General features: G+C 46.5%; 1 protein-coding gene and 1 long non-coding RNA gene across 24 annotated transcripts in view; one reads left to right on the top strand and one right to left on the bottom strand.

Annotated features, from left to right (window-relative positions):
• The window catches only part of DNM1 (dynamin 1), a 65,270-nt gene that overhangs the window by 35,163 nt on the left and 2,325 nt on the right, over window positions 1-27,782 (top strand). For 5 of the 22 annotated variants that reach the window (XM_064393240.1, XM_064393236.1, XM_064393237.1 and 2 more), the window contains exons 11-21: window positions 2,800-2,886; window positions 3,072-3,142; window positions 3,601-3,652; window positions 4,867-4,878; window positions 6,145-6,258; window positions 16,558-16,667; window positions 17,261-17,372; window positions 18,558-18,569; window positions 19,837-20,007; window positions 20,182-20,423; window positions 20,777-20,995. In XM_064393240.1, coding sequence (XP_064249310.1) covers window positions 2,800-2,886; window positions 3,072-3,142; window positions 3,601-3,652; window positions 4,867-4,878; window positions 6,145-6,258; window positions 16,558-16,667; window positions 17,261-17,372; window positions 18,558-18,569; window positions 19,837-20,007; window positions 20,182-20,423; window positions 20,777-20,995 — 1,202 coding nt within the window. Of the gene's footprint in view, window positions 1-2,799; window positions 2,887-3,071; window positions 3,143-3,600; window positions 3,653-4,866; window positions 4,879-6,144; window positions 6,259-16,557; window positions 16,668-17,260; window positions 17,373-18,557; window positions 18,570-19,836; window positions 20,008-20,181; window positions 20,424-20,776; window positions 20,996-22,657; window positions 22,816-24,251; window positions 24,289-27,782 lie in introns of all 22 variants that reach the window. The other 17 variants (XM_064393246.1, XM_064393247.1, XM_064393243.1 and 14 more) reach the window with 6 other exon arrangements.
• Window positions 10,518-12,109, bottom strand: LOC135282961 (uncharacterized). 2 transcript variants are annotated; one of them, XR_010348932.1, is made up of 3 exons: window positions 12,003-12,109; window positions 11,499-11,918; window positions 10,518-11,207 (listed from the first exon to the last, which is right to left on the bottom strand). It is a non-coding gene; the product is annotated as an uncharacterized LOC135282961 (long non-coding RNA). The 2 variants fall into 2 exon arrangements; XR_010348931.1 differs by having other exon boundaries at window positions 11,758-11,918.

The raw sequence follows: 27,782 nt of genomic DNA, 5'->3' as shown, positions 1-27,782 counted from the left end.
CATGGACAAGAGCATGTGCTATTAGGGGAAGCATCTGGAAAAGGCTACTTTAGGACTGATGCTAATTGTAAGGTAATACCCAGCCTGCCATGTTGTGGACTGATGCTGCATCTAAAAAGATGACAAAAAACTTTAAATTCACCAGAAGTCCTGCAAGGCTTCTGGAAAGAAAGGCTGCTTGGGCTAACACCTCTTGAATTAGCTTAACAGTCCTGTAGCCTTGGTTTGTTGCTGTCTGAACTGTTGTGTGTTATTGTTTATGTTCTCTCACAATTATTTCATTTCACCTCAGATGGTGAAGAAATCATTGTATGTGCAGTTGATAAAGCTGTATAGATTGAATATTGTGAGATATTTCAAAGAACACAGAAGGTGACAAACCCGTCTGTGTTCACAGTACAGTTTTCCTGTATGAAAAGTTGACTATTTCTTGACTATTAGACAAAGTTGAGGGCTGAAGAAGGCAGCTATTAACAGCTGTCCTGTGACTGGCTTGATTCTGAGCTTCTTGCTAATGGAGAGTAGCTCCAAAAGCAACAGAAAGCTGGTATAAGCATGCTCCCTTACCTTTAGGAAGAAAATGTTCTAGCTAGTGTTTTTCCAAAAGCAGGAACCTTCTGTGCCAGACTGCACTGCAGTGTCTCACAAGTGCAGGAAAGTCTTGCAAGTCAGCAGCCCTTCAGCTGAAGGTTGATCTCTGGTGTGCTGGCAAGGACTCGTAGAATCTGCAAAGAGGGGAACTAAGGAGCTTTGGGACAAATTGGTTTTCAAAGAGGGCTGTAAGCTTGTATTTTGATTAAACAGGAAAATGATGCTAAAGCAGGATCGAAAGCCCACTGAGCTGGGACACGATCCCAGGCTGACAGACTTTACCCCTCGAAGGGTCGCCTGCTCTCCTGTCTTTCAGAGTCATGGCATTTCTGGGTGCTGTTTGTCCTGCTGGTGATAACTCCTTGCCCCTCTATACCCTGTTGCATGTTCCTTGGTGGTGTGACATCCTGTGGCTTGTTTATCCTTTTTCCTTGCCCACCCTTGCTGCTCCTGTGCATGCTTGGGGTCAGAAGCTCCTGCATGGGGACCAATGCTGCCAATTTATTTTTGCACATGGATGTTGCTGGACGAGCTGGGTTCTGAATAAACCACTACTTGTTTTGCACTTTGTGTGCATTTGAACTGGTTGGGACTGGGATGGTGGTGGGAGGTTTCATGTGGTTTTTGTTCGACTGTGTTTGTTTGTTGATTTTTTTTTAAATTTGAAGCAAAGAAGCTGAGACTTGCTTGAAGGTTTTCCAACTTCCTGTTTTTTTCTGTTTGACATAACTTGCCCATCTATCCTTTGCCAACCCCCCAAAGGAAACAGGAAGCTTTCCCTGTCTGTCTCTGAAGCAACCAGCTGCCTGAACCAAAAGATCATGGAGAACACCCAGTTTTTGCTTTTAAGACAAGGTGGTACTGGGGAACAGAAATTCTACTTTTTCCCTGCCTCTGTGGCCTTTCAAAACAAACTACACATTTAAAAATAGTGTCAAATCTAGTCCAAATTCCAGTTCTAGGCTATTGCAATTTGACTGCAAGGGGGCTCAAAGGGTTTGAAACTATTTGTTGGCAGATGTTAGGAATATTGGTGGTGGTTAGTGTGGGATCTGGCTTCCAGAAGCGATGCTGCACATTTTGAGACTGTTCCTTGTACCATGTTAAAATTATGTATACAAAACAAAAGGGCAAACCAGTTTAAGAAGAAGCTTTCATAAACTGTAGGAACAAAACAAATGCAGTACATGTCTTGGGCAAATGAAATACTGTTGGACATCATAGTCAAATTAGAGATAATGTTAAAAAAAACCCAGAGAAAATAGTTTCACAGGGCATAGGTGAAGTAGGGAAGAAAGGGCTGGATTCTGGATCTAGAGGTTTAATTCCATTTGACTGCTGGGCTTAACCTGAGATGCAGCAGTTGTTTCTGTAAGAATCACTAGAGGTTTATGACCCTAGGCAAGAAGGCAGGTGCTGTGTGAAACCAGAGGACTTTAAAGGTGCTGATTCTAGAAGTGTAACTCAGGTATTATCTCTGTAGATAATCTTCCTTGAATCACAGCTACGAGAGTCCTCCTGCTTCTCAGTGGGGGCAGGAAAGGATTCACTGCTCAGTAATGTGGCAGAAAATGTGCTGTAGATGCAATGTTAGCATAGATCTCGGCTGTGTAATCCCGCCCCAGCACAGGTAGAAGCAGCTGGATGCCCAGAGATCAGTGTCTCTTGGAGACATGAAGCCTTGAGCTGCTCAGATCCTGTGTCTCTGCTTGCAGATGTTGGTGAGAGACAGGGGCTTTCATTTAGTCCCTCAGCAAACAGGGACTGAAATCCACTTCACTTCCTAGAGGACTTAACAGGTTGTAAGAACAGGCCATTCACCTGCTTGGCCTACTTCAGTGAGATGCTGAAACTACTCATTTTATTGGAAAAACCCAACAAGCAAGGAGCAGTGCACTTATATCTGGGGTTTGCCAAAAGCCTCCTGATAGGAAGAATGTGGTGAGTTTGGAACAGGTCTCTGGTGAGACAGAGGGTTGCTGCAAGACTGAAAAGGGCTTTTCTCTAAAGCCCAGAGCAAGCAGAAATTAACTTTGCCTGCAACAGACCTCCAGGAACTTGGAAAAATCTGTCTGCAAGTCCAGCTTTCTAGAACTTCCCTTGAGAATATCTGGTAGCAAGGTGTATGTGTGCATGTGTACATGTGGGGGGCTGCAGCCCCCTTTTTACCTCCCTTTCCCATGTGCACGTGTTTCCTCTCTCCTGCAGCTCAGCCAGTACCCTCACCTGCGTGAGGAGATGGAGAGGATCGTCACCACCCACATCCGCGAGAGGGAAGGCAGGACCAAGGATCAGGTGGGGGTCAGGAGTGTGTGTCAGGGGGGAAATTGGGTGGGGGACACCTTTTGAAGATGTCTGAGTTGGGCCTGAGCCAAGGGGTGTCTGGCTGCAGAGGGGATCTGATGAACAATGTCCAGGGCTCTGTGTGCCCCATTAGCAGTGTCAGTCACTGACCTCCTGTCTGTGCCTCTCTTTGGCAGGTCATGCTTCTAATAGACATTGAGCTGGCTTACATGAACACAAACCACGAGGATTTCATTGGCTTTGCCAAGTAAGCACCCACCTCCTACTGCCTCCTCTTCTCCATGTTTGTTTCCTGTGGCTCTGTCCTGTAGCTGCTCCAGTGAAGGGGGTGCAGAGGCCCTGGTGCAGATGCTATTGTCCCAAGAATGGTGCAGCTCTCAGTATTGCTTGTTTTTTCAGTGGCTCTGGATTGAAGGCTGGGGTGACAATGGAGATGCATGGAAGGGAGTGTTACAGTATTAGATTTGTTCCAGAACAAAAAACCCCAGCAGCTGTGGAGGGTTAGTGACCCAAATGAGGTTCATGTGGGAGTGAGAAGATGAGTAGTCCAGGCTGAGAGAGAAGATGGCACAAGATTGGGTTATTAAGGCTTGGAAGCCAGTGGTGGGGGGCCCCAAGTGACTGCAGCAGCTATCCAAAGGGAGGAGGATTCAGGTGATCAAGAAGAGCCTTAGAAGTTTTGAATGTCTCTGCTGTTGTTTTCAGTGCTCAGCAGAGGAGCAGCCAGATGAGCAAGAAGAAGGCAGCTGGTAACCAGGTAGGCCAAGTTCCATCTCCTTCACTGCTGCAAGGAGGACATGTTTGCTACCTGGAAGCTACCAGGTGGACAAGTGCTGGGCTGGATGCAGCACTGCTCTAAGTTGTTTTGTTGTGTTGCCTTTTTTTTAATTCATCAAACTGTTAACTGGAGCATAGTGGTTTAGGCTACATGCAGTCAGGAAGAACTGAGCATCTGGCAGCAATGGAGGGCAATGGCAGCTTGATAATCAAGATCTGGTCTTGCTTTTCTGGTAGAAATCCCTATTAATTAATGTTCTGTAAATTCCTGTTTGTTCAGCCCCTTCACTAACTGTGCCAACTCTCCTGCCAAGGTGAGAGGTACAGAACACTAGGTCTGATCTGTTACAGAATTATCCTTTCTAGTTGTCTTTCCCATGAATGGTATCTACTTTCTGAAAAGAGATTTCAAGAGAGTTCATGGACTCTTTTTCTGAAAAACTTCACTGGAAGTGTATAAATCTCTGTATAGGGAGATAGAGGGTGATGATAGCCATGGTTGCAGTGGGTGTGTATCAGAACACACCCATGGGAGAATACAGCAGTGGAGGGGAGGACTTCCTTTAATCCTCCAGGAACTGTAAAGAGTGTACACAGAATTAAAAAGATACTAATGACACTTTGTCAACAACTTAGTCCCAGATTTGCTGGGGACATTGCAAGGCTATCTTGGCTAGAAGATCTTGGAAACAAAACCTTAAAAGCAGCTTCATAGAGAATGGAAGCAAATGCTTTTGCTTAGTCTTTTAAAAAGACATTCAGTGCTGACATCCATCCTCTCCATAACAGAATGTTGGCCCCCTCTCCCTGGACATGGCATTGCAGAGTGTTTCACATTGTTGGCAGGCAGGTGTTCTCAGCAGGCTGGGCTGGCCAGCCAGCCATTTTGGAGCAGCTGTAGGGAATCCCATCCTCTGCAGTCCCCACAGTAGAGCTGAGCGTAGAAGAGTGCAAAGGGCAGACTCTGGATCCACCTGTAAAGTGCTTTTGCTTTCCCATTAGCAGATTTATTTTGGGATGGGGGTTGCTTGTGTTAACACCTGGGGTTAAAGATTTGGTACCAGCTTCCAATTTATTTTATTTTGTTTTTGAGCCTCTCTTATCCTGCTCCAGCTTTCCTGGTAATAATCTCTCCTCTCTTTGCTCCTCTCCTGCTCTCTGCTCTGCTGCTGTTGCTATGGTTCCCCTTTGCAGGATGAGATCCTGGTGAGTAGAAGGCCACTCAGCAGGGTGTGCTAATGAACATTAATGTTGCATCTGGGAAGGCAAAACCAGGGCATAAACACATTATTCCCTCTGCTGCCGAATGGGGAAAGGAGGGCAGCTGGCATTAGACACAGATGAAGCAGAAATGAGGTGGAAAGGTAGTATGTTGAGGAAGAATTCAGAACTGCGGGTACATCTTTCGAGTGGGTGGAGATAAAAAGCAGCAATCCAAGGATGTGTAGTTCTGTTCCACTGCCCCCTCCTGTCCACATGGAGAGTAGGACTAGTTAGAGCTTGAAAGGCAGGAGCTGAACATCTGAGGCTCCTTAGTTTGCCTTTACAGAGCAAATTGCCAATTAAATGATCCTGTACCTCCGGGGCAGGTAACCAGGTAGGCCAACTGGGTAGGTTGCTCACACAATGCAACCAGCAGAGAGACAGTGCAGTCTCGTGGTTTTTCCATGCCAGGAAGTTTTCAGCAAGTATATCTATACAACACAGTGCAAATAATGCATGCAGATGTTTCTGGGTGTGAGTAGTGCAGTGATAGTAAAAGCTAATGCCCTTAAGCTGATGCATACCTGCATTTGATTATGGCACGTGTGGAGTTCTAAACTAGCACTTAGTGAATAGGAGTCCCCTGGAGAGTAATAGCCTGGCTTCTTTACAGACTAAACTTCTAGGAACTTGTCTTGCCCAAGGTTGATATGACTGCCCAAATACCTGGGTATGCTGAAGTCCAGGGTACTAATTCCAGATGCACCATTTTGTTCTGTTATCCTTAGTGACTTCTTTCACTAAACTCAGTTCTTTCTGGGGTGCTTGGCTGTGTCCTGAACTAGTTCCCCCTACCCTGAGTTGAGTGAAGCACTCCACACATGCACAAAGGTGTGCTGGTGTCCTGGTTTTCTCTAGGTGTGGCCTTTTCTGGGTGTTTTGCTGTGATTTGGTGCTTGTAGGTTGTGCCAGTGTCGAAGGCACTCCTAATGTAGTTCTTTCTGTATCTCTTTCCTCTTGGCAGAGGGTAGAATGCACAGCACTGCCAGGTTCCTTCCTGCCTCCTTTTTTTTGCTATTCCTGGCCCTTTTGGGGCAAGGACCTCCTCTGGCCAGTTGAAAGTGGGGCTCTTCTGGCAGCAGCAGAGAGCACCATGTTCCTTGTCTTTCCATACTGCTTTGCATGTAGGGATACCCTTGGATCCCTCCTCTGTCACCTGAGGCCAGGAATGATTGTCCTTGTTAATGCTCACTGCTTCCACCCCCTCAGGTGATCCGGAAAGGCTGGCTCACCATCAACAACATTGGGATCATGAAGGGTGGCTCCAAGGAGTATTGGTTTGTCCTGACAGCGGAGAACCTCTCCTGGTACAAGGATGATGAGGTGAGTAGCTCAACTCTGCTGCTTGAGTCTCAGGCATCTGATGAGGACCAGCACTTCAGGTCACTGGATATTAGAGCTGTATCTTCTGAGTGCTGTCTGCAGCTTGTCACAAGCTGAAACTGTCCTTGGGCCAGGCTCCCCATGGCCTCAGTACTGCTGAGCATTTCAGAATTGATGTGAATGTGGCTTGTTTGACGCACAAGGAGTAATATTTATGCGTGAAGTTCTGGCTTAGTGGGAAGTTGACAGGCATTTGGAATGAATTTGACCTTTATTCGTTTTGCTGTGGCAGCTGTGATCATCAAGGGTGTGATGGGTTAGTTCCAAGATTTGGACTTTTAGGCATTTGTGGGGCAGCAGTGAGTTTTCTGAAGGCACGTGGCAGTGATTTCATGCATCTCCTGGTTCCAAGAAAAAAGCTCACTCAGAGCAAAGTGACAGGAGCTGTGGACCTGAAGCTCTAGCTCAGGTGCTGGCTCCTTCTGACTTCAAGTAAATTAGTTAATCTCTCCCAGGTCCAGCTCTTAAACATGCAAAGTAGGAATGTCTTTTTACTGATTCTGTATTGAGCATGCCAATATAAATATAACATATTTTAAATGTTATATTTAAAGTTGAGTTGTAAATGGTCAGAGTTCTGCTGATCAGAAGTACAGTGGTGTGTGGAATATCACTGATGGGAACATGGACCTACTCTGTAGAGTTGCTTGATAATCTTGAATATTAGCAATTCTGGCAACATGCTGTGATGTGTTTCTGCTTCAGTGGGAATTGTTATAAGCAGACAGAATCGTTCCAGCTGAAATCACTGTCAACAGCATCTTGCTTCCTATGCAAGACAAAGGTAGATAATTGTCCCTTTTGATTACTTTGAAAATAGAAAGAATAGCTGGATGGTTCTAGTAAGGATGTGATTGAAAGGTTTAGTCCCCTCAATGTGCTGGGAGATGAAAAATGTCTGGTATGTAGTTGTAAGCTCCAAGTTGATTAGGGTTTCTGATTGCAAATGAAGAAACTTCTCTGCCTCTTACTGTGGTTTGTGTCCCTCAGGTGTTCTGAGGCACTCACTATTGTGTCTGGGAGCTGCAGCCAGGACTGGATTCTTGTCTAGTTGCTATCAGTGGGCCTGTTTCCTTCTCAGCAGGTAGAAATGATGACAAATACAGTGATGAATCAGCCTCTAAATATTGCTTTCTGTATGGAGATGACTGCTGTGCTGCTATGGATGAGCAGGCAGCAATTTCCTAATTAAAGAACCAGGCATTGAAATGGCTTTCTCTAAATCAGTGTGTCTCTGCTGTAAGACCCCTGCCCTTTGTGTTCAGAGTTGCCTGGGGAGGCTTCCCTCTCCTCTGGGCTTCATATGCAGGTCGAGTGGTTATAAACATCAAGTAGTTTAATCAAAGCCAGCTGCTACATCTGTATTACAGAGATGATCAGAATTCCCTGCTCTTCCCCCAGGGAGTGGGAGGGAGGGCGGGCTGCAGTGGGGATGTATAAACTGTTGATAGATTCCAGTTGCCTGGGATGGGGATTGGACCTCCCTCCCCTCCTGAGGGAGGGCAGCCTTGGGGGTTGATAGCAACTGGAGGTCTGCACCATTTCCCTTCTGCAGAGCTGCCTAATGAAAACAGTTCCCTGCCAGCCCCTGTCCCTTAAACACAGAGAACCAGCACCAATGAGGTCTGAGCTGCCTCTGAGAAAGGAGCCTTTGTTTTCAACTGAGTGGGAGCAGGGGGGAAAGGGAAGTGTGTGTTTTATTTGCTTCCTCCCCAAGTTCAACTCCTTGATCACTGGCTGTTGTGAGGGAGAAAGGAAGCAACGTCTGCCCGGACTCAAATATTGAATCAGGCTAAAAGTTGGTGCATTTGATGGGCAGCTGGGAGAGCTTTGAGCATGGGGATTCCCATCCCAAACCTCAGTGCTCCATGAAGCTGACTCAACGTGCGAGAGCTGCTCACAGTGCATGTTCCCACATCAGACAGGGGATTTTTACATGTCTGTTACAGAGCTCTCCTCCTTCACCAGTTCAGGAGAACTCACGTGCTCTTCAGGTCCTGAAACAGTCTCATGTATTTTGAGAGGTTCTACACCATGGTCTTTCTTTGCTTCAGCTCTGGAAGGAAGGGGGAGGCTGTGTCTGCCCCACCCTGCAGTTTTGTGGGCTCTCTTGTCCTAGTTCCCCTGTGCTCTGGCTGCTTTCCAGAGGGAACAAGGAGAAAGCTGAATCTGCCTTTTGTGGATGGAAGTGCTGGTGGCAGAGCTGTGGGTGCTGGTGGGGGAAGGAGCAGGGTGAATGGTGTGTGGTGGGGTGAGGGTGAAGGCTAGGCCAGCACCTCTGGGGCCAGGAGGACTGGGGACACTGCCTCTCCCTGCCCTGTCCCACAAGCCAGGACCCAGTGTCTGTGGAATGAAGACATCTGGACCCCATTAGTGAAATACCAGTCTTTCCGCAGCACTGGCTTGTTTTTTTCTCTGCCTCTGAAGAAAGGAACTGAAGCTTAAAATGTCTTAAAGGGCCCAGCATTACATGTTAGCAGGGATATATGGCTGTTGATGCTCTGGAGGGGCCTGAAGGAGTGTGCTGGGGAATGGGAGGGGAAGGAAAGAGTGGGCCAAGCGGGGGTGGAAAGTTGGCTCCCCACTCTGCCTTGCTGCCAAGAGCATGTGTGTGTGCTCTGGGCTCTCTGTTTTTCTTCCTGTCTCCTTTCAATAAGTCAAACACTGGCCCCATGGAGAGTGGCCCCACAGAAAGCTTGGCCTCCCAGGCCCTGGCGACCCTCCTGAGGTACCTGCATCTCCTGAGCCCTGTGGGATCATGCTGCAGGCAGCAGTGGGAAGGAGAGGTGGGGAGGAGCCTGCTCTGGCTGCAGGCAGTACAGAGTGAGGTTTCCTTGCTCAGGGAGGCCATAGCATCCCAGTGGAGCAGCAGCACAGCACCAGAGCACACTGGCTGCTCAGCAAGCACCACAGTGGACAAGATACAAGAATTTGATTTGAATACTCCTCCTGCCCAGATCCCTTATGAAATGCACAGTGCCTATGACTCTGCAGGACTTTCCTGCCTGCTGGAAAAGATGGTCTGTGAGCTTGGAGAGAGCTGCTGGTGACAGGGACCTTGTAGGCAGGATGGAATCAGCACTGTGCTCTGTGGTTCCTGCCAGTGAAGCTCACACCCTGCTCTGCAGGGTAGCTGTTCCTTCTGGAGTGCCTGTGTGCCACTGTGTGCTGGAGTGTTTGCACAGCTGGGTGGATGGATATATCTGCTGCTTCCTTTGGGAATTTGTGTGAATGTGCAGTTCAGATGGAACCTTTTGTCCTTATTCAGGTAAATCATGTACTAGAAATTTGGGTCTTGTGTGAATGGGTGGCTACATTAGAAGAATGACCTTATTGGCTTTGAGATATTCACATGTTGCATGCAATGTCACTGCATTTCAGACCTGTGTTAACAAGGAGGGATGGCTGCAGTTTCAGGTACTTTAGGTGCATGCAGGTGCTTTATATTCCTTACAGATCATGTTGATTCCTGATGCATCAGTTTTTGTTGAGCTTCTTCTCTGTCTTCATGCCTTCTCTTTTGCTTGAAACGTATTCCTGTCCTGGGGAAGTGACAGGCACTAAATAGCTGTGTATTCTGTACCTGTCAGTGTCTCTTACCCAGTTCCTGTTTACAAATAAACACATGGATCAGTAGAGACTCCCCCCACTGTACACATGCACTTCCCTCTTCTCTGCCCCCTTCCACTCCCCAGTCCATGTCCTTGAGGCCCTGATCAGGTGGTAGAAATCCTTTTTCTTTACTCAAATACCCCCAGTCATCAGAAGTTTGCTGGGATGAGTTGGCTACAGTCAAGTTTTTGCATCCAGCTTGTTTTAAAGAGCATAAGAGCAGGTCTACTTTAAGGTGGTTCCTCTCCTGCTCTCATGCTGCTCTCTGGAAAATGTTCATGTTCTTTACATTCTCTGTGGAGCCTTTTCATTCATGCACTTATCTTTTTTCACAAGTGTATGTTTTCTCATAATCTTACTCAGTTTTTATCAGTTCTCATTTATGCTTTCACTCATTTCCTCTTCTTCCTCTGGCAGACAAACATCAAAGCAAACACAACATCCAGAGCATCCAAACCTCCAACTTTGAATCCCTTGTAGGTTTTTCTTTGTATTATGACCTATATTCTTTACAGTATGAACTCCCCTTTCTCCAGTCACCTTTCTGTGCTTGAACCTGCCTTCTCAGGTAGCAAAGCACACCTCAGTTGTGACTCTGACAGGCCTGTGTATTTATTTCTGCATTTGCAAAGCTTAGCATGTGAAACACGAGCCATCCTGAACACAGCTACCGTGGGACAAGCACATGAAACTGAAAGAAATAAGAATGGAATGAGAGAGACAGAGCAGAAATGAGAGGGTTGTGAGCAGGCTGGTGAGCAGGCAGGTAGAAGTGATGATCAGGCATGGCTCCCAAGGGTTAGACCCTCCCAGGCTGAGATAGGAGTGACCTCTGCATGCAGCCATCCCCAGAGCCCACCCTCCCCAAGCAAGTCCCTCTGCCGTGCAGGTGTTGCCGTCCCCGTGCAGCACTGGCAGGGTGTGGTGTATCCCAGCACAGCCTAACCAATGTGCAGACTACTGTACAATCTCGTAGTCCTGAACAGGTAGTCTGAACACTGGGCAGACGGAGTGGAGCCTCTGCGATCTGCTCTCCGGCAATCAGCAGCTCATTAGTCCTCTCCCCTCCCTGCTTTTGGGATGGGGTTGTGCGGGGCAGAGATGGGGTGAACGAAAGTCCAAGTCCTGATTGGAAAAACATCCTCCTCTGGCAGCTGGGGGAGAAGAAATGTTGCTGCTCCCTGCATGTTTCCAATTTGGAGCAAGTCTCCAAGCGCCTTCCTCTTCCAGTGCTGGTGTCAGGCTGGTACCTGGATTCCACCTGGGAGATGCTGCACCTTTTTAGAAAGAGAAAAAAAAAATCGATTACTGCAGTTTGAGGAGGCAATGCTGTGAAGTCTTGGCTGTCACCCAGGTGTGCAGAACTTGTTGCTTCATTCAACTCCTTTTCTTCCCCATGGAGCTGTGTGGGAGGATCCTCAGGCCCCATGCACCCTCATCTCCTGTCCTGAAGATCACCAGGTCCAGAGCGAAGCTCCAACAGAACCAGCCTTTGCTTCCAAGCCCTCCAGAAGGTCCTTGGACAGGGTTGCAGAAGGCAACCTTGGCCAGCTGCCCTTGCAGCTCACCTCTGGCTGCTGCAGGAGCAATCCACATCCCTTCTTTCTCTCCCCCCACTACGCCCTGGCATTGCTGAGCCTCCCTCCCTCTTCTGGTTTTTGCTCCCTCCCTTCTTGCTTCCCTTCTGTCCTTCTGCCTCACTTGACGTGGCAGTGGAAAGCTAACTAGACTCGAGGGAGGAGCTTGCTGGCTGCTGGGAAGGCAGAGTTTGGCAGGAAGTGAGCGGCTGACGGATGGGGTTGCGCGGGGGAAAGGAAGGTTCCCTACCCTGCATGGAAACTTGAGGAATGCTGTCGCTTTCTGTGACGCCTGGCTCTCCTCTAGTGATTCCAGATGTTAGTCCCTGCCCACACGATTTGCTCCCTCTCCCTGTGCTGCAGGGATAAAGAGGGCTTCATTCATGTGTCTTCCTTCCAGGACTCCTTCTCCTGGTGTGGATGGTGAAGATTTGTTAAGACCAAAAATGTGAACACTTTGAACTCCCATCTTGGCACTGGGGAGGTGTAACCTACCCTCTCTCAGGGCTGTGAAACACTTGGTGTGTGTCTGTGTGTGTTGTGCTTTACCTTACTAAAGCAAGTCAGATACTCTGGGATGGTTCATCCCTGCCCTGGCACAAGGACAGGGGGAGGGAGAAGTGCTGGGTTGTCCTTTGTGAAGGCTGGTGGGCATTGCTGTGACATCAGAGGGGTAGTGACAGTCAAGTTTTGGGCACTATAGTCTCTCTCAAGCAACTCAGGTTTCTACCTGTGCTTCCTCATAAACCCCCTGATGGCTTCCTAGGGTTGCAGTTGGCTGCAGGTTTAAATCTGCTCGTTATTTCAGCTGATGTGAATAAAAATCTTTACTTTCGTGGAGGTGAGTTAATTACCACTGCCATGCTTACTAAGCCAACAGTAATGGTTGTGATTAATCATGAGTCCAGGTCTAGTGTCTACAGAGCTTTTGAACTAAATCAGCTTAAAATCTTAGGATGTGTTGTTTAAGTTAAACTTAAACCAAGGCAGCTTTCTGATGTAAACAAGCCATTACAGCTGCTCTGCAGCTTGGGGGAGGAATCATTCCTATAAATTATGCTCTGAGGGCAAAAGTGACACAGGTGGGCTCTGTCTGGGAAAGATGGTCTCAAGATGTGTGTATGTAGTGGGATGACCAGGGCTTCCTGGAGGAATCACATCTCACATCCTTTACTTGCTAAGACAAGAAGCAGAAAGCAGTTGGTAACATCTTGTTTGGGGGAGTGGAGTGGTTGGTTCAGCTTGAAAAGCTCACCTCACTTGCTTTCAAATATTCCAAACTGTTTTTCAGAGGCTTTTTCCTAATAATCTTTTAGTGTGCATGTATTCATGCAGTGTGTTTATTATAAATTATGATGTTAATGTTTCTCCATTGGAGTAGAATTTTATTACTGGAATTCCCAAAATGCTGTGCATGTGTTTAACAGAAACAATTTTGCTGAAACTCCAGGCATCTCTGGGGCAGGTTTGTTTACCTGTAATACTTTACATCTTACAGGACAGAAAGGAGATTAAGAGGTTTAAAGCAAGATGAATTTCTCCTAATTTCACACAGCCCCCAATTAAAACAATGGCAATGTCTTCTCCCACATGCACAGACCCTTGTCTCTGTGCAGAAGAAGGTGTTTGTCATAACAGCTACAGGGAAACCTTTAATTAGTTTATTTATGCTCCAAATGCAAACTGAGATCTGGTAATTCTGCCAATTACTTTCTTTTGCTGTGAGTGCCAATTTCCAACCTTAGGGAGCCCACACATGCATCTGTCAGCTTCATTTTGCGTGTATCCAAGAGCAGGAAAATCTACTTTGCTGCTGAGGCACTCCAGGTGAATGGAGGGGAATGCTTGGAGTCAGGCTGGCTTGCTGCCTGCTGAATTCTGTGAACTTCTGGTAGCTTATTACCTACAGTTTAGCAACAAATAATTCAGGTGATAGTGCAGATTGTTGCTATATCTGGCCAAAACCCATCTCTAGGATTTAGCCACCATAAGGAGATGTGTAGCAGCAATAAAGGGCATTGGAACATCAGCCTGCAACTGCAGCATCACTTTTTTCCTGCAGTTATTGTGCTTGCCACCCCACAGCTGGAATGGCTCATGGATCCTGGTTGGTTTCCTGGCCATGTGTATTTTCTTTCCTTGGTAGATGCAAAGTACAGAGCCATATGGCTGTATTCTGCAGTGTGCTGGGGGTGGGGGAGTAATCCTCTGGCACTTTTCCTGCCTCTGCAAGGAGCTTGCAGTCATCTCTTTCTGCAGCTCTCCATGCAGGCTGAGACTCCTGTGGGGAGCAGCAGCCCTGATGAGGGGTGGTTACCCTGTGCCTACAATATTCCCAAACCAACACTGAGCAGCATCTTCTGTTTTGTGCAGTCTGGGGGCCTCTGCCACACTTCCCCTTGGCCTCATGGCTCTACAGATGAGCTCACAGCCAACAACACATTTTATATAACACATACTCTGCTGCTGAGGGACAGCTATGCCCGATTTTTTTTTTCCTTCTCCTTATTGGTGAAGCGCTATATGAGCAACATAAGCCTCTTGGGATCATATTGAGGACTTCAAATATAGGATTTCACAAACTACTTTCCCATTTCTGTCTGTCCTGGCTCTTCCTCCTGACTCCAAGTCTGGAAAGCTAGAGAGAGAGAAGCCCTTTTCCCCTCTTGGCCAGGATGCTGCTCAGCCATAGCACACCCTGCCAGATTGCTAACGTATGGGCAGAGTGCTCAGCCAGAGTTTTGAGAGGCTCAGCCCTTGGCAGCTCATTCCACACTTTCCTGTCTCTACATTCAGGAAATGAAGTCAGATTGTTGATATAAAACAGGCTGGGTTGAAAACTGAGAAGCTGGAAAGGCTGAAGTGGGGGACTGGGAAGGGGGAGGTGTGGGGAGATGGGGAGCAGCAGGGGCTCCTTGCAGCTTGCCTGGCTTGGGGGCTCCTTGCCTTGTCCCCATGTCCTCCACTTGATTGCTCTTGCTGCCTCCACCTCGAGGACTGATAAGTTGTGCTGGCACACGGATATTTTGTCTGCTGTTGTCTGTGGCAAGATCAGCATGTGGAGATAGTGCTGTCTTGATCACGTGGCAGCATTTATGTGAGAGCTTGGAAGGGGTGAAAGTTGAAACTCTGGCAAAGAGCATGTTGTTTCCATATCAGGGACATGGAATTCCCTTACTTTTTGACATTTTTTCCTGAAGAATGACACCATTGCAGAACTTGTATGGAATTATGTGAGCCTAATGCAGAAGGTTTTCTTCAGACATCTTTAACATCAGCAGTTTTTGTTTTATTTTGTTGAGTGGTTTTTTGTGAGAGTTTTTTTTTTTGGTGGTTTGGGTTTTTTTGTTTGTGGGTTTTTTGTTTGTTTGGGGTTCTTTTGTTGTTGTTTGTTTTGTTTTGATGATTTTTGTTTTTTGCTGGGTTTTTTGGGGTGTTTTTTTGGGGGGGAATGTGTAGAGGGTGGTTGGTGGGTTTTTTTTTACTAGCCCAGAGACTGTGAAGTGAATGCAGGGAGTTCCAGTTAAGTGAGGCTGCAGAGGATGGTCTGACTCAGCCAGGGACTCAGCAGTTGGTGTTGTTCTCTTCAGGTCACTAGTTCAGCCTAAGTCAGAATAATGATAACCCAGAGTAACAGAAAACTGCAAGTTCTTTGTGGCTCATAGAATCTGAATTAGTCTGAGTAGCTCTGAGAGCAGCATGTGGCTGACAGATATCCCATTAGAAAAATGCCTGCCCACGTCTAATTAAAACTCATCAGCAGTATTAGAAAGTCCAGGGAAATTTGCTCGGAAGAATTCTCGTGTTTTCATGGCCTGGCATCTTTGAAAGGGAGTCTGGCAGCAACCCAAGAGATCTCTTCTGTTTTCTAGATGCTGTTTTTTGGGATATTCTCATTGCATATGAATTGTAGTGAACTGGTGTGGTTTTGTGTTTGGAATATCTCAGTACTGTGAGGTGCTGATATCCTTAGCAAACTCAAGCCAATTTGGCTGAAGCTTAAGAGGATGTTAGGCTGGACTTGGAATTGTCTGGGTGTTAGAGTTCAGCAGCTTTGTCACTTTTACCTGCTCCTCTGCCCTTCCCTTCCTGGTCAGCTCTTCAGGATCTCTCCTCACTGACCATCTTTGTTTTCCATCCTGCTTCCCCCAAGAGTGATCATGTTGTTTCTAGCCAAGAAAAGTCTACAAACACACAAGATCTCACAAGGGGACAGTCTCACGTGCTTGCTTTGCACATAGGAGTATGCTCTGGGTTTGGCTTAGTCTTGGATAGCTGCATTCTGCTTTTGGAGACCAGTGTGAGGGCTCCCTCTCCTGTTGTGCTGGGGTATTATTCCCAGCTGGAAAAGGATGCTCCAAATGAGGGCCTTAAACCAAATTCAGCTCTATTAATTTGCTGTAGATCCAGATTTGAGACTAAGCAGGGGTTATAACTTCTGACTTAACACTTACATTTGCATTCAGAAACTAAGATCAAGTTTTGATTTTTTTTTTTTTAATGAAGGTGAAGAGTTCACAGTAACTAATAGTGTGTAGGACTAGGACAGTAATATCATGAAGTAACAAAATCAGCAAGTCAAGTTTTCTGAAGAGGTAAATTTGAGATGTGTGTGTGTGTATATATATATAAACCAGATCTTTAACATAATATTTAACATCAAGGTTTATTGACACTTAACTTCTGTATCAAACCAACTTCTCTATTACATCCCTGGCTTTTCCTGAACCTGGATTGACCTCTTTGCTAAGAAGAGTGTGATCACAGTGCTGAGCACAATCTGGGGAAGTTGGACATTGCTGTGCTGGTGCCTGGTCCTGGAAGAGTTAATGGGACGGGGTTGTGCTTGCCTTTGCACATCACAAAAGCAGTTGGGGAGGACAAACTCTTGTTTCCAGCTGTCCCCTTCTCTCACAGACTCAAGGAAACAGAGGTCCTGGGTCTGAGGCTGGCTCTCTGTTGACGTGGGGCCCTGTTGCTGGTACTCCATGCTGGCAGAGCAGAGGTGCCCCTGGAGCAGGGAGTGACTTGCTCCTCATTCCCTTTTCAGGAGAAGGAGAAGAAGTACATGTTACCAGTGGATAACCTGAAGCTGCGAGATGTGGAGAAGGGCTTCATGTCCAGCAAGCACATCTTTGCTCTCTTCAACACTGAACAGAGGTATGCTCCCATCTCAGCACAGCAGGCTGCTGGAGCTGGGGACAGGATTTTTGTAACAGAGTAGGGATGAGTGTGTTAGGATAGCTGTCCAGGAAAGATGTGAGTGTCCTTTCAGGACAGCCACGTCTGAAGGAGATGGGAGGACTTAACTTCATTCCTTCTGATCTTACATATATGTATAATTTTCCTTTTGTTTGCCAGTGCATGGCTTGTGGTGTGAACTTAACCCTTCAGCCTTTGGTGTGATTGCCTCAGTCTGCCTGTGGCTGGGATATGTATTTATAAATCAGTGTTCTTTGTGAGTCACTAGGGAAATCCATAGGACCTGGGAGGGGTGGAAGAATCCAGCAGCAAGCAGAATTGAAAAGGGAATATTTTTTACTCCTTGTTGAAACATACAACTGATTTGAGAGCAGTCAAACTTGATAAAAAAACCTTTCCTTTTGCAGAGTCATCATGAGGTTCCTAGCAAGGGACCAAGTGTCTCTGTCTCAAAATGACAGGAGGATTCCCTAGTCATTGATATCTTTGTCAAATATGGGCAGATCTCTGAGTTGAGAGAGAGAATAATAAAATATGTGTCTTCCTGTCAGGAATGTTTACAAGGACTACCGGCAGCTGGAGCTGGCCTGTGAGACCCAGGAGGAGGTGGACAGCTGGAAGGCTTCCTTCCTTCGTGCAGGAGTCTACCCAGAGCGTGTTGGGGTAAGTGACAGCCATCGTAATGGGATAAGGAGGAGCACAGCACGTGTCTTGAGAAGGATAGCTCCATCTTCTTGTGTTAAAAATAAGTCTGTGAAGGTTTTGTCTTTCCAGAGCTGAGAATCTTTCTGGTGCTTCCATTAGAGAAGCTTGAGATAAAGTAACTGGCAGCTTCAAAGGGAAGATAAAGTAGGAAAAGACTGCCTTGATAAATCCCTCTAGCTGTCTCATTTTGTGGATGTTAAATTCACAATATAAGGGTGACATTTAACTACTGTGACTACTAACTGGTATAGTAACCACTGAGCAGAGGCAGTATTCCTTTTTGGTAACTCTGTACAGCCTTATTAGGAGCTTCCTGACTTAGCAGTTGTTCTCCCTTTCCTTCCTTCAACTAATTAGGGAGGGATGTTATTTGAATTATTCTTTTGCTTTGTGGATACTCTAATATGCTCCTGTAGCAGAACTCTTATCTCTTCCCTTCCCCTTGTCCCACAGCAATTATTGTCAGCATTATTTTGTGCTTTAAAAGTATCTTCTAGACAATTGTGGTATTTGTTTCTGTTCAAAGCCTTTCCTGTTCCTCTGTGAGAGGAAGCTGCTATAAATAGTTTTCCTATTAGAAAAGTGATAATTGCTTTTCTGTTTGTATTTGTTGCTTATAATAGATTTATTGCATTCATCTGTCCTGTTACACTTGAATATTGCTGGCTTTGCCTTAAAGCATTTCCTAACAAACTGATAAGAGATTTTAAAAAGAGAATTAGGCACTGGGCTTTAACAGTGACATGACTTCAGACTAGCTTTGAACCAGTCTGGACCTCTTAAGCACAGTGGCACTGGCCAACTGTTGCTGTGCAAGTGGAGGGGAGTGACATGGGAACCCTGGTCCCTGTCTCAAAAGCCCTGTAAGGAATGGCAGTGGCCCCTGCAGGTAAGAAAGTTGTCCTTTGTTGCTAACAATATGTTTCCTTTGCAGAGCATCCCACTTTTCAGTTTAGCTAAACAGTTCACTTGTTCCCCTTCCAGGGTGATAGAGGTACTGATGTATTTTTAGTGGGATTGGTCTTTTGCTTGTCAGTGCTATTATGGGACCTTCTCCAAATTCTGAGACCAACTAAGTTATTTTTTATTTTTTGTCCCTTTTTGTTTTAATTTTTTCCATGTATGCTCAAACTGACCTGCCAGGACAAGGACAAAGTAAGTCTGACCCCCTCTGCCTGTGTTGCCTCCTGGGGCTCTCACCAGATAGTTCTCTCATTTTTTTTCTCCTTTTGTCACAATTTCCTGAGAGGCATTTGCTTCTTCTCCCTCTCTGTACCCTCTGTTGGATTCCCACTGTCTCTGTTCTTGGTTTGAGTTTTCCTTTTTTCTTTTTATTCCTCCCTTTTTGTATGACTTCTGAATCTTGGCACAAGCTTATTTTTGGTTTTTTTTTTCCTTACCCTCACTTTTTTTTTAAGTTGTCCTGTTTGACATCCATTTCCTTTACTTTGTTTCACACTGAGACCTTACATTCCTTCATTATATAAGATCTTCTCAGCAAAAGCTCAAATGAACAAAACAATTTGCCCTTTCTCATATATTTTGTGCCCCAAAACAAAGGAGAAGCCATTTCCTACATGGCAAATTGTTCAGACTAGGGCTGTTTAAAACAAAGATGTTTCATTATAAAATCAAGTTTGGATGGATTTTTTTTTTTAATAAGCATTGAGGAAGGCAGCAGTTCTTTCATGCTTCAATGGTTTGAAATTGATCCCAAATGGAGGAGCCTTGGAGATTGCTTGCTGTCAAACAGCACAGTCCAGGTTTTACCTTATAGAATAAACAATATACTTCAGGCAAACAGGAGCAGATTCATCTGCTTGGTGTGAAATAAAAGATAATTATAACTTATGATGCAGGAGTTGCAGTTGAAGTGATAGGAAACTTTTCTAGTTTATTCCATCTACTTGTGGTCAGCCTGAGAGGAGCAGTTGTTTCACTTCTCTGTATCTGTTTTCTCATTTGTATAATGAGGACAAAGATGCAGGATGGCAGAGAGCCTGGGAGACTTAATTTATGGTGAATGATTCTTGGTTTTAACTGACTCTGGTCATGGAAAACCCAGATCAAATGAAGAACCTTTCAGGAAGCTGTAAACATTAAAAAGTAATAATACAGCTTTGAGATGCACCAGAGCCATAACCTCTGAACATGTGTCAGGAGTCCCTGTTGCCTTTCACCCTTTCTTAATAACTTTCTACTAAGGGAGCAGCTTTATTGCTAAAATTTCTCAGTTCTGAGCTGGAGAAGTCTGTACAAACTGAGTTGTGCATTGACAATCACAGCTCAAAATGTAGGTTTAAATAAATTGTATTTATTGCATGCGCTTCCTGCCTGTTCCCTGCTGCTCTTCTCCAATCTGTCATGAGAAGCCAATTTTGTTACATTTGAAGAACCAATGTTTCTCCTTTTTTTCCTGCAGGCCAGTGAAGCAGAGGAGAATGGAGGAGATAGTTTCATGCACTCCATGGATCCTCAGCTGGAGAGACAAGTGGAAACGATCAGGAACCTGGTGGATTCCTACATGGCAATTGTCAACAAAACCATCAGAGACCTCATGCCGAAGACAATCATGCACCTCATGATAAACAATGTACTTATCTCACTGTGGTCAGTGGAGATGGGAGAGGCAGAAAGGAGAAAAATAGGGAGGGAGGAAAAGAATGAAGGAAAATGGAAGGCAGCTTGGAAGGAAGAGGTGGGGACAGAATAGAGTGTTTTGGGGAAAGATGGTGAAAACTGATTCCCTCTCTGTGCTTACATACAGACCAAGGACTTCATCCACTCAGAGCTGCTGGCAAACCTGTACTCGTGTGGCGACCAGAACACGCTGATGGAGGAGTCGGCGGAGCAGGCCCAGCGCCGCGACGAAATGCTGCGCATGTACCACGCCCTGAAAGAGGCCCTCAACATCATCGGGGACATCAACACCAGCACCATCAGCACCCCCATGCCCCCACCGGTGGACGACTCTTGGCTGCAGGTGCAGAGCGTACCGTCCGGACGCAGGTACCAGAGGCTCAGGGGGAGAGCCCCGCAGACCTGCCTGACGCCTCTTCAGTGCCTTGCTGGGGCCTCCCGCTGACACAGGGGGATGTGTTCTCTTCTTCCTGTGGATGAAGAGTCCTGGGTGTTTCTGCTGGCGGGCTCCTAGGACATCTTTAAAGGTGTTCTAAACCCTTGGGTTGGATGGGGCTGGCGTAGCTTTGAAAGCAGCCTGGTGTGGTCCTTGAAAGCCAAGGGTGGGTGTGTAAAGTCATGTGAAGCTAAAGAGAAGAAACCCTGAAGGCAGAGTGGTGCCTGTGGTGACCTAGGGATCCCAGAGCTGTTGCTGCAGTTGAATGCCTTTGTTTGTTTGGCAGGTCCCCCACATCCAGCCCCACGCCGCAGAGGAGAGCTCCTGCAGTGCCCCCCGCCAGACCTGGGTCTCGCGGACCGGCTCCTGGGCCACCTCCTGCTGGTGGCTCCACGCTGGGTGGTGCCCCCCCCGTGCCCTCCAGGCCAGGTGCCTCTCCTGATCCCTTCGGGCCCCCACCTCAGGTTCCTTCTCGGCCTAATCGCGCTCCTCCTGGTGTTCCCAGGTAAGTCCTGAAACACTGCTCCGTGCAGGTGGAGTGTGTTCTGGTTTTGGGTTGGAGCCTTGGCAGCACTTGGCCTGCCTGGGCCATGGGAGGAGAATGGAGTGCATGGTGTGGGTAGAGCCTTTGGACATTTGAATTGGATCCAGAGGCAGGAGCATCGTTGTCCTCTGAGATTCCATGGTATGGATGAGGCAATGCCAAGGCAGCTCTCGGAAACAGAGGGGCAGCTGTTTTTCTCTACAAGCCTCTATAAAGAATGTGGGAGAAAACCTTGAACCCAAGGTTTACAGCAATTGTACCAATGCCTGTAGTCACCAGATAAATCACAGTACTGGGGTGATATTCCCCTCTGTGTAGGGCTCCTCAAAGTCTGAAGTTGCCCCTTTTCTCTTGGCCCAGAGTTCAAGGTGAGTTGGAAGACCTTCAAAGTGGTTCAGTTGCTTTCTGGCTAGGAGAGTATCACAGGATCACTGGCAGGGAAATGAATTCTTAGGCAGTTTTGTTGTTTGTGTAATCAACTTCAGCATTTTCCAGTCTAGAGGGTTCAAATCACACAGCTTTGCTTTCCCATTAGGAAACTCATTTCCTTTCCTGTTCAGTCACTTCAGACACACTTCAACATAGTAATAAGGGATTATCCTGTGCAGCTGAGTACGTGTTCCTGAACAGGACTTGGGAAGCAGCCCGGAACCAGGAATGCTTTTATGTTGGGTACTTAGTTTCCCTTGAGGAAGAGGAGGTAATTGCAGTGTAAAGAACAAACATAACTAGAAGCTTCCCAGTGACATGACAGAGGGAGCACTTCCGTGTGGAAAACCCCTCTCCAGTGGGGGCTAGTGGCACAGGTCTGAAGCTTTGTCATTTTCTGTGGAAATACCAAGCCTGTCAGTGGTTGGGGATGGTGCATGGCAGAGTGGGCTCAGTACTCCTCCTGCAATAGTGCCCAGCTCATATTTGGTGCTGCCTGTTTGGAGGGAAGTGTTCTCTGCCAGGCTGCAGCCAGCCCAGAGGTGGATGAGTCCAGACAGCTTTATAGACCAGTTTCTGACTCCGTTGTATGCAAATGGTTTTACTTTCTTGGTGCCTTTGCCCCAGTCCTTCCTATGCACCTTGATGCAGCTCCCACAGTAACTTGTCCTCACATACCTCAGGTTGCCCTGGAGACTGTGGAGGCACCTATGGAAGTCAGCATGCTTCTACTGTGTATTTTGGCTCCTGCTTCTTGTGACCCTGCCTTTCCATATACTGTTACTTTGTGGTTTTGTTTTCAGTATATTTATGCTTGTTTATGTCTCCATCTTCCTCCTTTCACTCAATTTCATTTCTTCACTCATGAAAAATATTCTATATACCTGGCCATCATGATAGGATTCCCCAAATGGGCTGAAATGAATTGGCCTTTTTTTAAAGAAATCTGTCATAGCCTATCTTAATGGCTTTTCTGCCTTTTGCATGAGTACAAGGGTTTAAGGAAAGGTAGGAAAACAGCACTGGAGCAGAGAAGGAAAGAGTTTCATGCTTGACTGAGCAACCCCTTGGTTTAGGAGAGATGGTAGGTTGGATTGCATGCTACTGACTGCCCTGATCTGGAGTTGAGAATGTAATTCCAGAAGCTGTGAAGTGTGATGCTCATTCTCTGATCCCCCTCTCTGATTCTTCCAGTTGTTCATAGACTCCTCCGGATCCTGATACCAGCTTGTCATTTGAGTTCACTGATGAATGGAGAATTTCCAATGACAAGGGACTCTTTCTCTTCCTCTCCTGTATATAGAATAAGAATGTTCCCTGCTAGCACTTGGACTCGGGTCCTTCTGCCATGGGTGAACGAATGCCATCTCCATTGTTGCTTTTTTAATGCCCATCTTTCCCTTGCTAACCGGGCTGTGTGCTGTGTGTGAGAGAGAACAAAGCTCTCGTGTTCAGCACGGGTGGGCTTTGCTGCAGGAGTTGGTGGTGTGGGGTGAACTCGAATGGGTGGTGGTGCCTGGGTGTGCTTTGTGTGCTCATTGATGCCTGTGTAGATGTTTGGTAGTTTTGTGCCTCTGGTTTGGGCATCTGATTGTATGAATGATGAACTTACACAAGTGTCATGCTAACTCCTTTTTCATAAACGTAAGTGTATAAACACATTTTCACATCTAATCACCACATGGTACATTTTTTTGCACAGAAAGATTTTCCTGCATATAATTAAGGACACTTAAGACTTAACATCCTGCTTCTGTGCTCAGCATTTATTCAGTTTACTGTGGAAGTCCATATAGACAAATACATAATTTTGGGAGCTGAAAGTTGCAAACCATCCAAGATCTTACCAGTGTGCAATGGACTGCATTTAGGATTTGACCTGGGAAAGAATATTTAGGCTCTTTAGTTTAAAATCGTTTGATAGAGCCTGTAGGAAGAGCTTGAAGGAGAATTAAGAAAGTTTCAGTGCGAATGACTCGACCATTGGAAAAATGTGTTGAAGGCATTAATGTGTTCTCCATTCTTTGGTATCACAAGGGCATAGGTCTGGGGTTACCTCCTAGCAGGGATGGTCTGCTGGTCAGTACAATGGGGACACATCACTGGAACTCCCAAAGGGTTCTTGGACACACAGTTTCAAGGGACAAATTATCTCCTTAGTGATTTAGTGGCCAATGTCCATGCCCATGGCCAGGGTTGGAACTAGATGATCTTTAAGGTCCCTTCCAACCCAAACCATTCTATGATAAGGTCTCAGAGCTGTATGACCTGAATTATTCAGGAGGTCAGAGTAGCTGATTTCATGATTTGTGACCTTCAGAAAAGCCTCCACCTGCTTTGTGCCATTTTAGATAGTGCTCAGGACTGCAAGTTATCTCTCTCTTTCCTGAGCTCCTTCTTAAACATTTAATTTGGTCAGAAGATAGGAGTCCTCAGTGAGAGACTACTGTGCCCAGCTGGTGGGTGCTGAAACCTGGGTATGACACTGCTGTGAATGTCAGCCTGGATGTGTGAGGAGCTTGGGTGAGTGAGCAGCAGCCAGTAGGTGTGTGGACAGATGGATGGGGTTTGATCACTCCTGTGCACAGCAGGGTCTGGATGTGTGCAGAGACGAGGCTGTGAGTGGTTTCTGTGTGTCTGCAGTCCCCCTACTCATGCTGTGTTTGGAGGGGGATGTGTGACTGTGTCTGTGCAAGCACCTGTGTATCTGTTCCACCTTCCTGACAGTCTGTGTGGCCTCTGCCTTGAACTGTCTGAACTGCCATGTTGATTTCATGTTGTCTTTCAGAATCACTATCAGTGACCCCTGAGGACTGGCAGCCACGGTAGGTTTCGCACTCTCGCTGCGATGCATGAGTCACTGTGTCCCCATCCTCCAGCACTGCTCTGCAGCTCTCCTCTGCTGCCCAGTTCTTGTGTTAGTAACAGAGTCCCTTGTCTGATGAACCACCTCTGCCAGGATCTCATAAAGGGAGGAGTCTTGAACAGAAAAACTGGCTGATCAGAGCCAGAGCAGCTGCTTGAGCTGCAGGAGCTGGGAAAGCTCCATACCTGATTTAAGGTCTGGAGGACCCTTTCTCTGCTTCTAAATAGAGAAGGTGGGATGGGGGAATGAGCTCTGGCAACAAGGTCTAAACTCTGTGTCTTTCATTTGGCTTTTATCCACACTGACTGTAAGATCAGCTGAATAAACTCTGCTTTGATTTGGTCTGTCAGCTCTGTTAGGATCAAGACAGAGACTTGGGGAGCTGATAGTTCAGACTCCTCTTCTTATATTCTAATGTCTGGCTGGAGAAGTGCTCCCATCCTCACTGTATCCCTAGTGCTCGTGGAAGTCAAGAGGAGTTTGGGTCATTAATGTCAGGACTTCCATGTCTGAGTGCAGGGTAACTCTGACATTGAATGTTCCCTTTTATCCTTGTGTCCCATCATCAGATAGATGTGAACTCCCTTTGTTTGTTCTCCCCTTGACCTTCTACCTTCTAGGTTACTCTCCTGCTTCCATTCAAGCTGTCTTCTCTCCTCTGCCTCCTGCCCCTGCAAGAGGAAGAGTGAAGTGATCTGTGTCCCTCAAACACTCTGCCCTGAGCTCCTGCCCATTTCCCTGCCCTCTCTCTCCCTGCATTTTGCAGCATTGTAGTGGTTCAGTGATGTAGCAGGGTGTGGGTTTGTGCTGTGTACTGCTCATCCTGTTAATGTCAGTGGGGGTGTGGAGAGGGACGTTAGCAGATTCTCCCGAGTCCTTTTCTTGGGAACCTCCAGCCCTTATTGACAAAGAGGTACAGAGGGCAAAACAGGGCAGGTGTGGATTTTCTGGGCCCCTTCTCCCTTTCTCTGTGGGTGTTGTTTCATGACAGAGGAGTGGAGAAGCAGCAGCTCCTGCAGATTCCCTTGCTGCTGATTGTGGCAGAGAGATCTGGGGGCGAGGAGCACGTGCTGAAATCCTACTTTAATAGGAGCAGCAGAAGTTCAAGCCCCTGTTCTGGGGCAGGGGGTCTCAGCCAGCCCCCATCTTGCAGTGGATGGTGTCTGTTACTGCTGCACAGAACTGCAGTTAGAGCTGAGAGGTGCCACATTGCAGTGATTGCTCATGATTGACATCTTTGAGGACGTCATCGTCAACCCTCCTCATTGATGACACACTGCAGAGGTGTTGGAGCAATCAGCACTTTCCTCCCATATTCTGCCTACTGCAGACATCCCTGGCAGCCCTGGAAACATGCATCCTGGGTGAGCAACCTTGGGAAGGAGCCTTACTGTTGTCTGTACCCCATTCTGGGACTCGCTGTTTTGGGGCAGTCTGTTTTTAATCTGGCATAAAGAGCACCAAGGAAATAAAAATTTTAAAAAATCCCACCAAATTATTAAAAAAAATTATACTCAAAACCTTTTGTTGCAGTCCAAGGGAATAAACATAATATTTTCCCACCTCTGTTAGGTCCTTATCAACAGAACTCCCTATTAGCCCAGTGGTTCTGAGATGGGATTAGCTCAGTGTTCTCTCTGGGTATGGCCTGAAAAACTGACTTCAAAGGATGTGACAGTCACTGGAACTCATCTCCCTGGGCTCCTGCCAGGGCTCAGGTCTTCCTTCTTATGTACTGGAGACAGCCACAGGCTTCCCTGTGAGCAAAACTTTGTTCCTTGTCCTGGCAGAGAAAAGTGACTTTTCAGTGATATAAAAAAGCTTGACTAGCAATATAGTCTGACTGAAGCAGAATTTTTGGGGGTAAATGTTGCCTGAGAGACTTCACTGCCCCTTTTAGTGCTGGTAAACAGTTTTCAGCCTTTTCTAACCTTACCAGGCAGATTCTGCAAGCATCTCCAGAAAACCTCAGCAGAAATAGCCTACAATTCAAAAAGTAGCCCTATACCTTCAAATGCTTTGAATGCTGAGAGAAGTATGTCTGCAAAAATAAATCATAGTACATAACAAAAGAAGCAGCCCATCTACCTGTGAATTGCTTGTGCTCCTTTCAGCCTTATTTATCTGCTAGGGTCAAGTGGCCACTCCTGCCAGAAGGCTTCACATACTCTGGTGGCTTCAAGAATCTTTTTCATGTGAACCCTCAGAGGCTTTTAGCACAACCCGTGCAAGCTCCTGAAATGCAAACAGTCCTTTCACCTTCTCAGAACATGTCTTCTAACATGGTAATGCAACAGCATCTCACTAAATGTTGAACTGAAGTTCTCTAGGGTTTTAATTCAGGTGCTGTTGCTGTTCCAGTGACAGTAGAAGCCACCAAAGGGTTGGTGTGGCTGCATTTACACCATGAGCACCCTTTAGAGATAATGCACAGATCCCACAAGTCATGAAGCTCTGGGGTTTAATAGATCTGGAGCAGTAAGTTCTGCTGAGGTTTAATAAACAGGACTGGAGAGTTGCTCTGGTTTATTTGCTAAATGAGGGAGCTTGCCCTGATTTATAGGAGTGTAACTCCTCTAGTGCCAGTGTGATTATAGACTGGTACAAATATCCTAATTTCTAGCAGTGAGATGATTCTCTGTAGTTTAAATCTTGTCAGTGTGGAATTACTGAGGCATTAATTCTGTCACACCTGGTGATCAGTGCAAGGGCTTCCCCTCCATTTGGTCTACATGCTGTTGGCTTTGCTCTTTGCATTTCAGTCAGTTTGGACCTTAAAACTACCCTGGCTTGGTACTGAACAATTTATTTGTCTTAATGAAACGTTAGCAAAATGCAGTTGAGGTCGCAGACACTGCAGGGAGCATACTTTAAAGGAAAAACAGATTGGACTCAGTTTTACAGAATACATTTTTATTTATAGCTTTCTTACAGCCTGTAGTGTGAGACTGAAGTGATATTTCAGGTAATGAGCTGAGAGCCGTGACAGGGGTGTTGTCTTGTATGTTTTTGTTGTGGCCTTTTTTTTCCCCAGTCCCTTACAGGAAGGAAATTCTAGAACACTTAATCCATGCAGAGGGCAAACACTTAAGTGCTGCCTATTTATGTAGCTAAAGTATCAGCAAAAGAGTTGGAACAGAATGGAAAAGATGTAGCCAAAGTTCCTTTTATTGAAGTAGAAGCTGCATTTGCTCTGTGCCAGAACTGGAAAACTGAAAGGTGTGAGCTTGCCCCTGACATCCAAGATCAGTCTCATGTCAGAACAAGGAATCTCAGGCTTGCAGTAGTTGAGGGCAGGGGTAGAAGGTGCTCCTCCAAACCAGCCAAGAGCCTCTGGCAGCAGCGCGTCTCAGAGGACCCCATCCATGCTGTGTGACTGTCATGTGCTTGATTCAGGAGCTCACTGTTGTCCATGCTTCTCCACTCGTCCCAGAGCCAGGGCACTTACTGGCA

This window comes from Passer domesticus, chromosome 18 (assembly GCF_036417665.1).
Source record: "Passer domesticus isolate bPasDom1 chromosome 18, bPasDom1.hap1, whole genome shotgun sequence".
Classification (NCBI taxonomy): Eukaryota; Metazoa; Chordata; class Aves; order Passeriformes; family Passeridae; genus Passer; species Passer domesticus.
The sequence above is the reverse complement of the archived record's forward strand: the minus strand, read 5'-3'. Positions and strand labels throughout refer to the sequence as shown.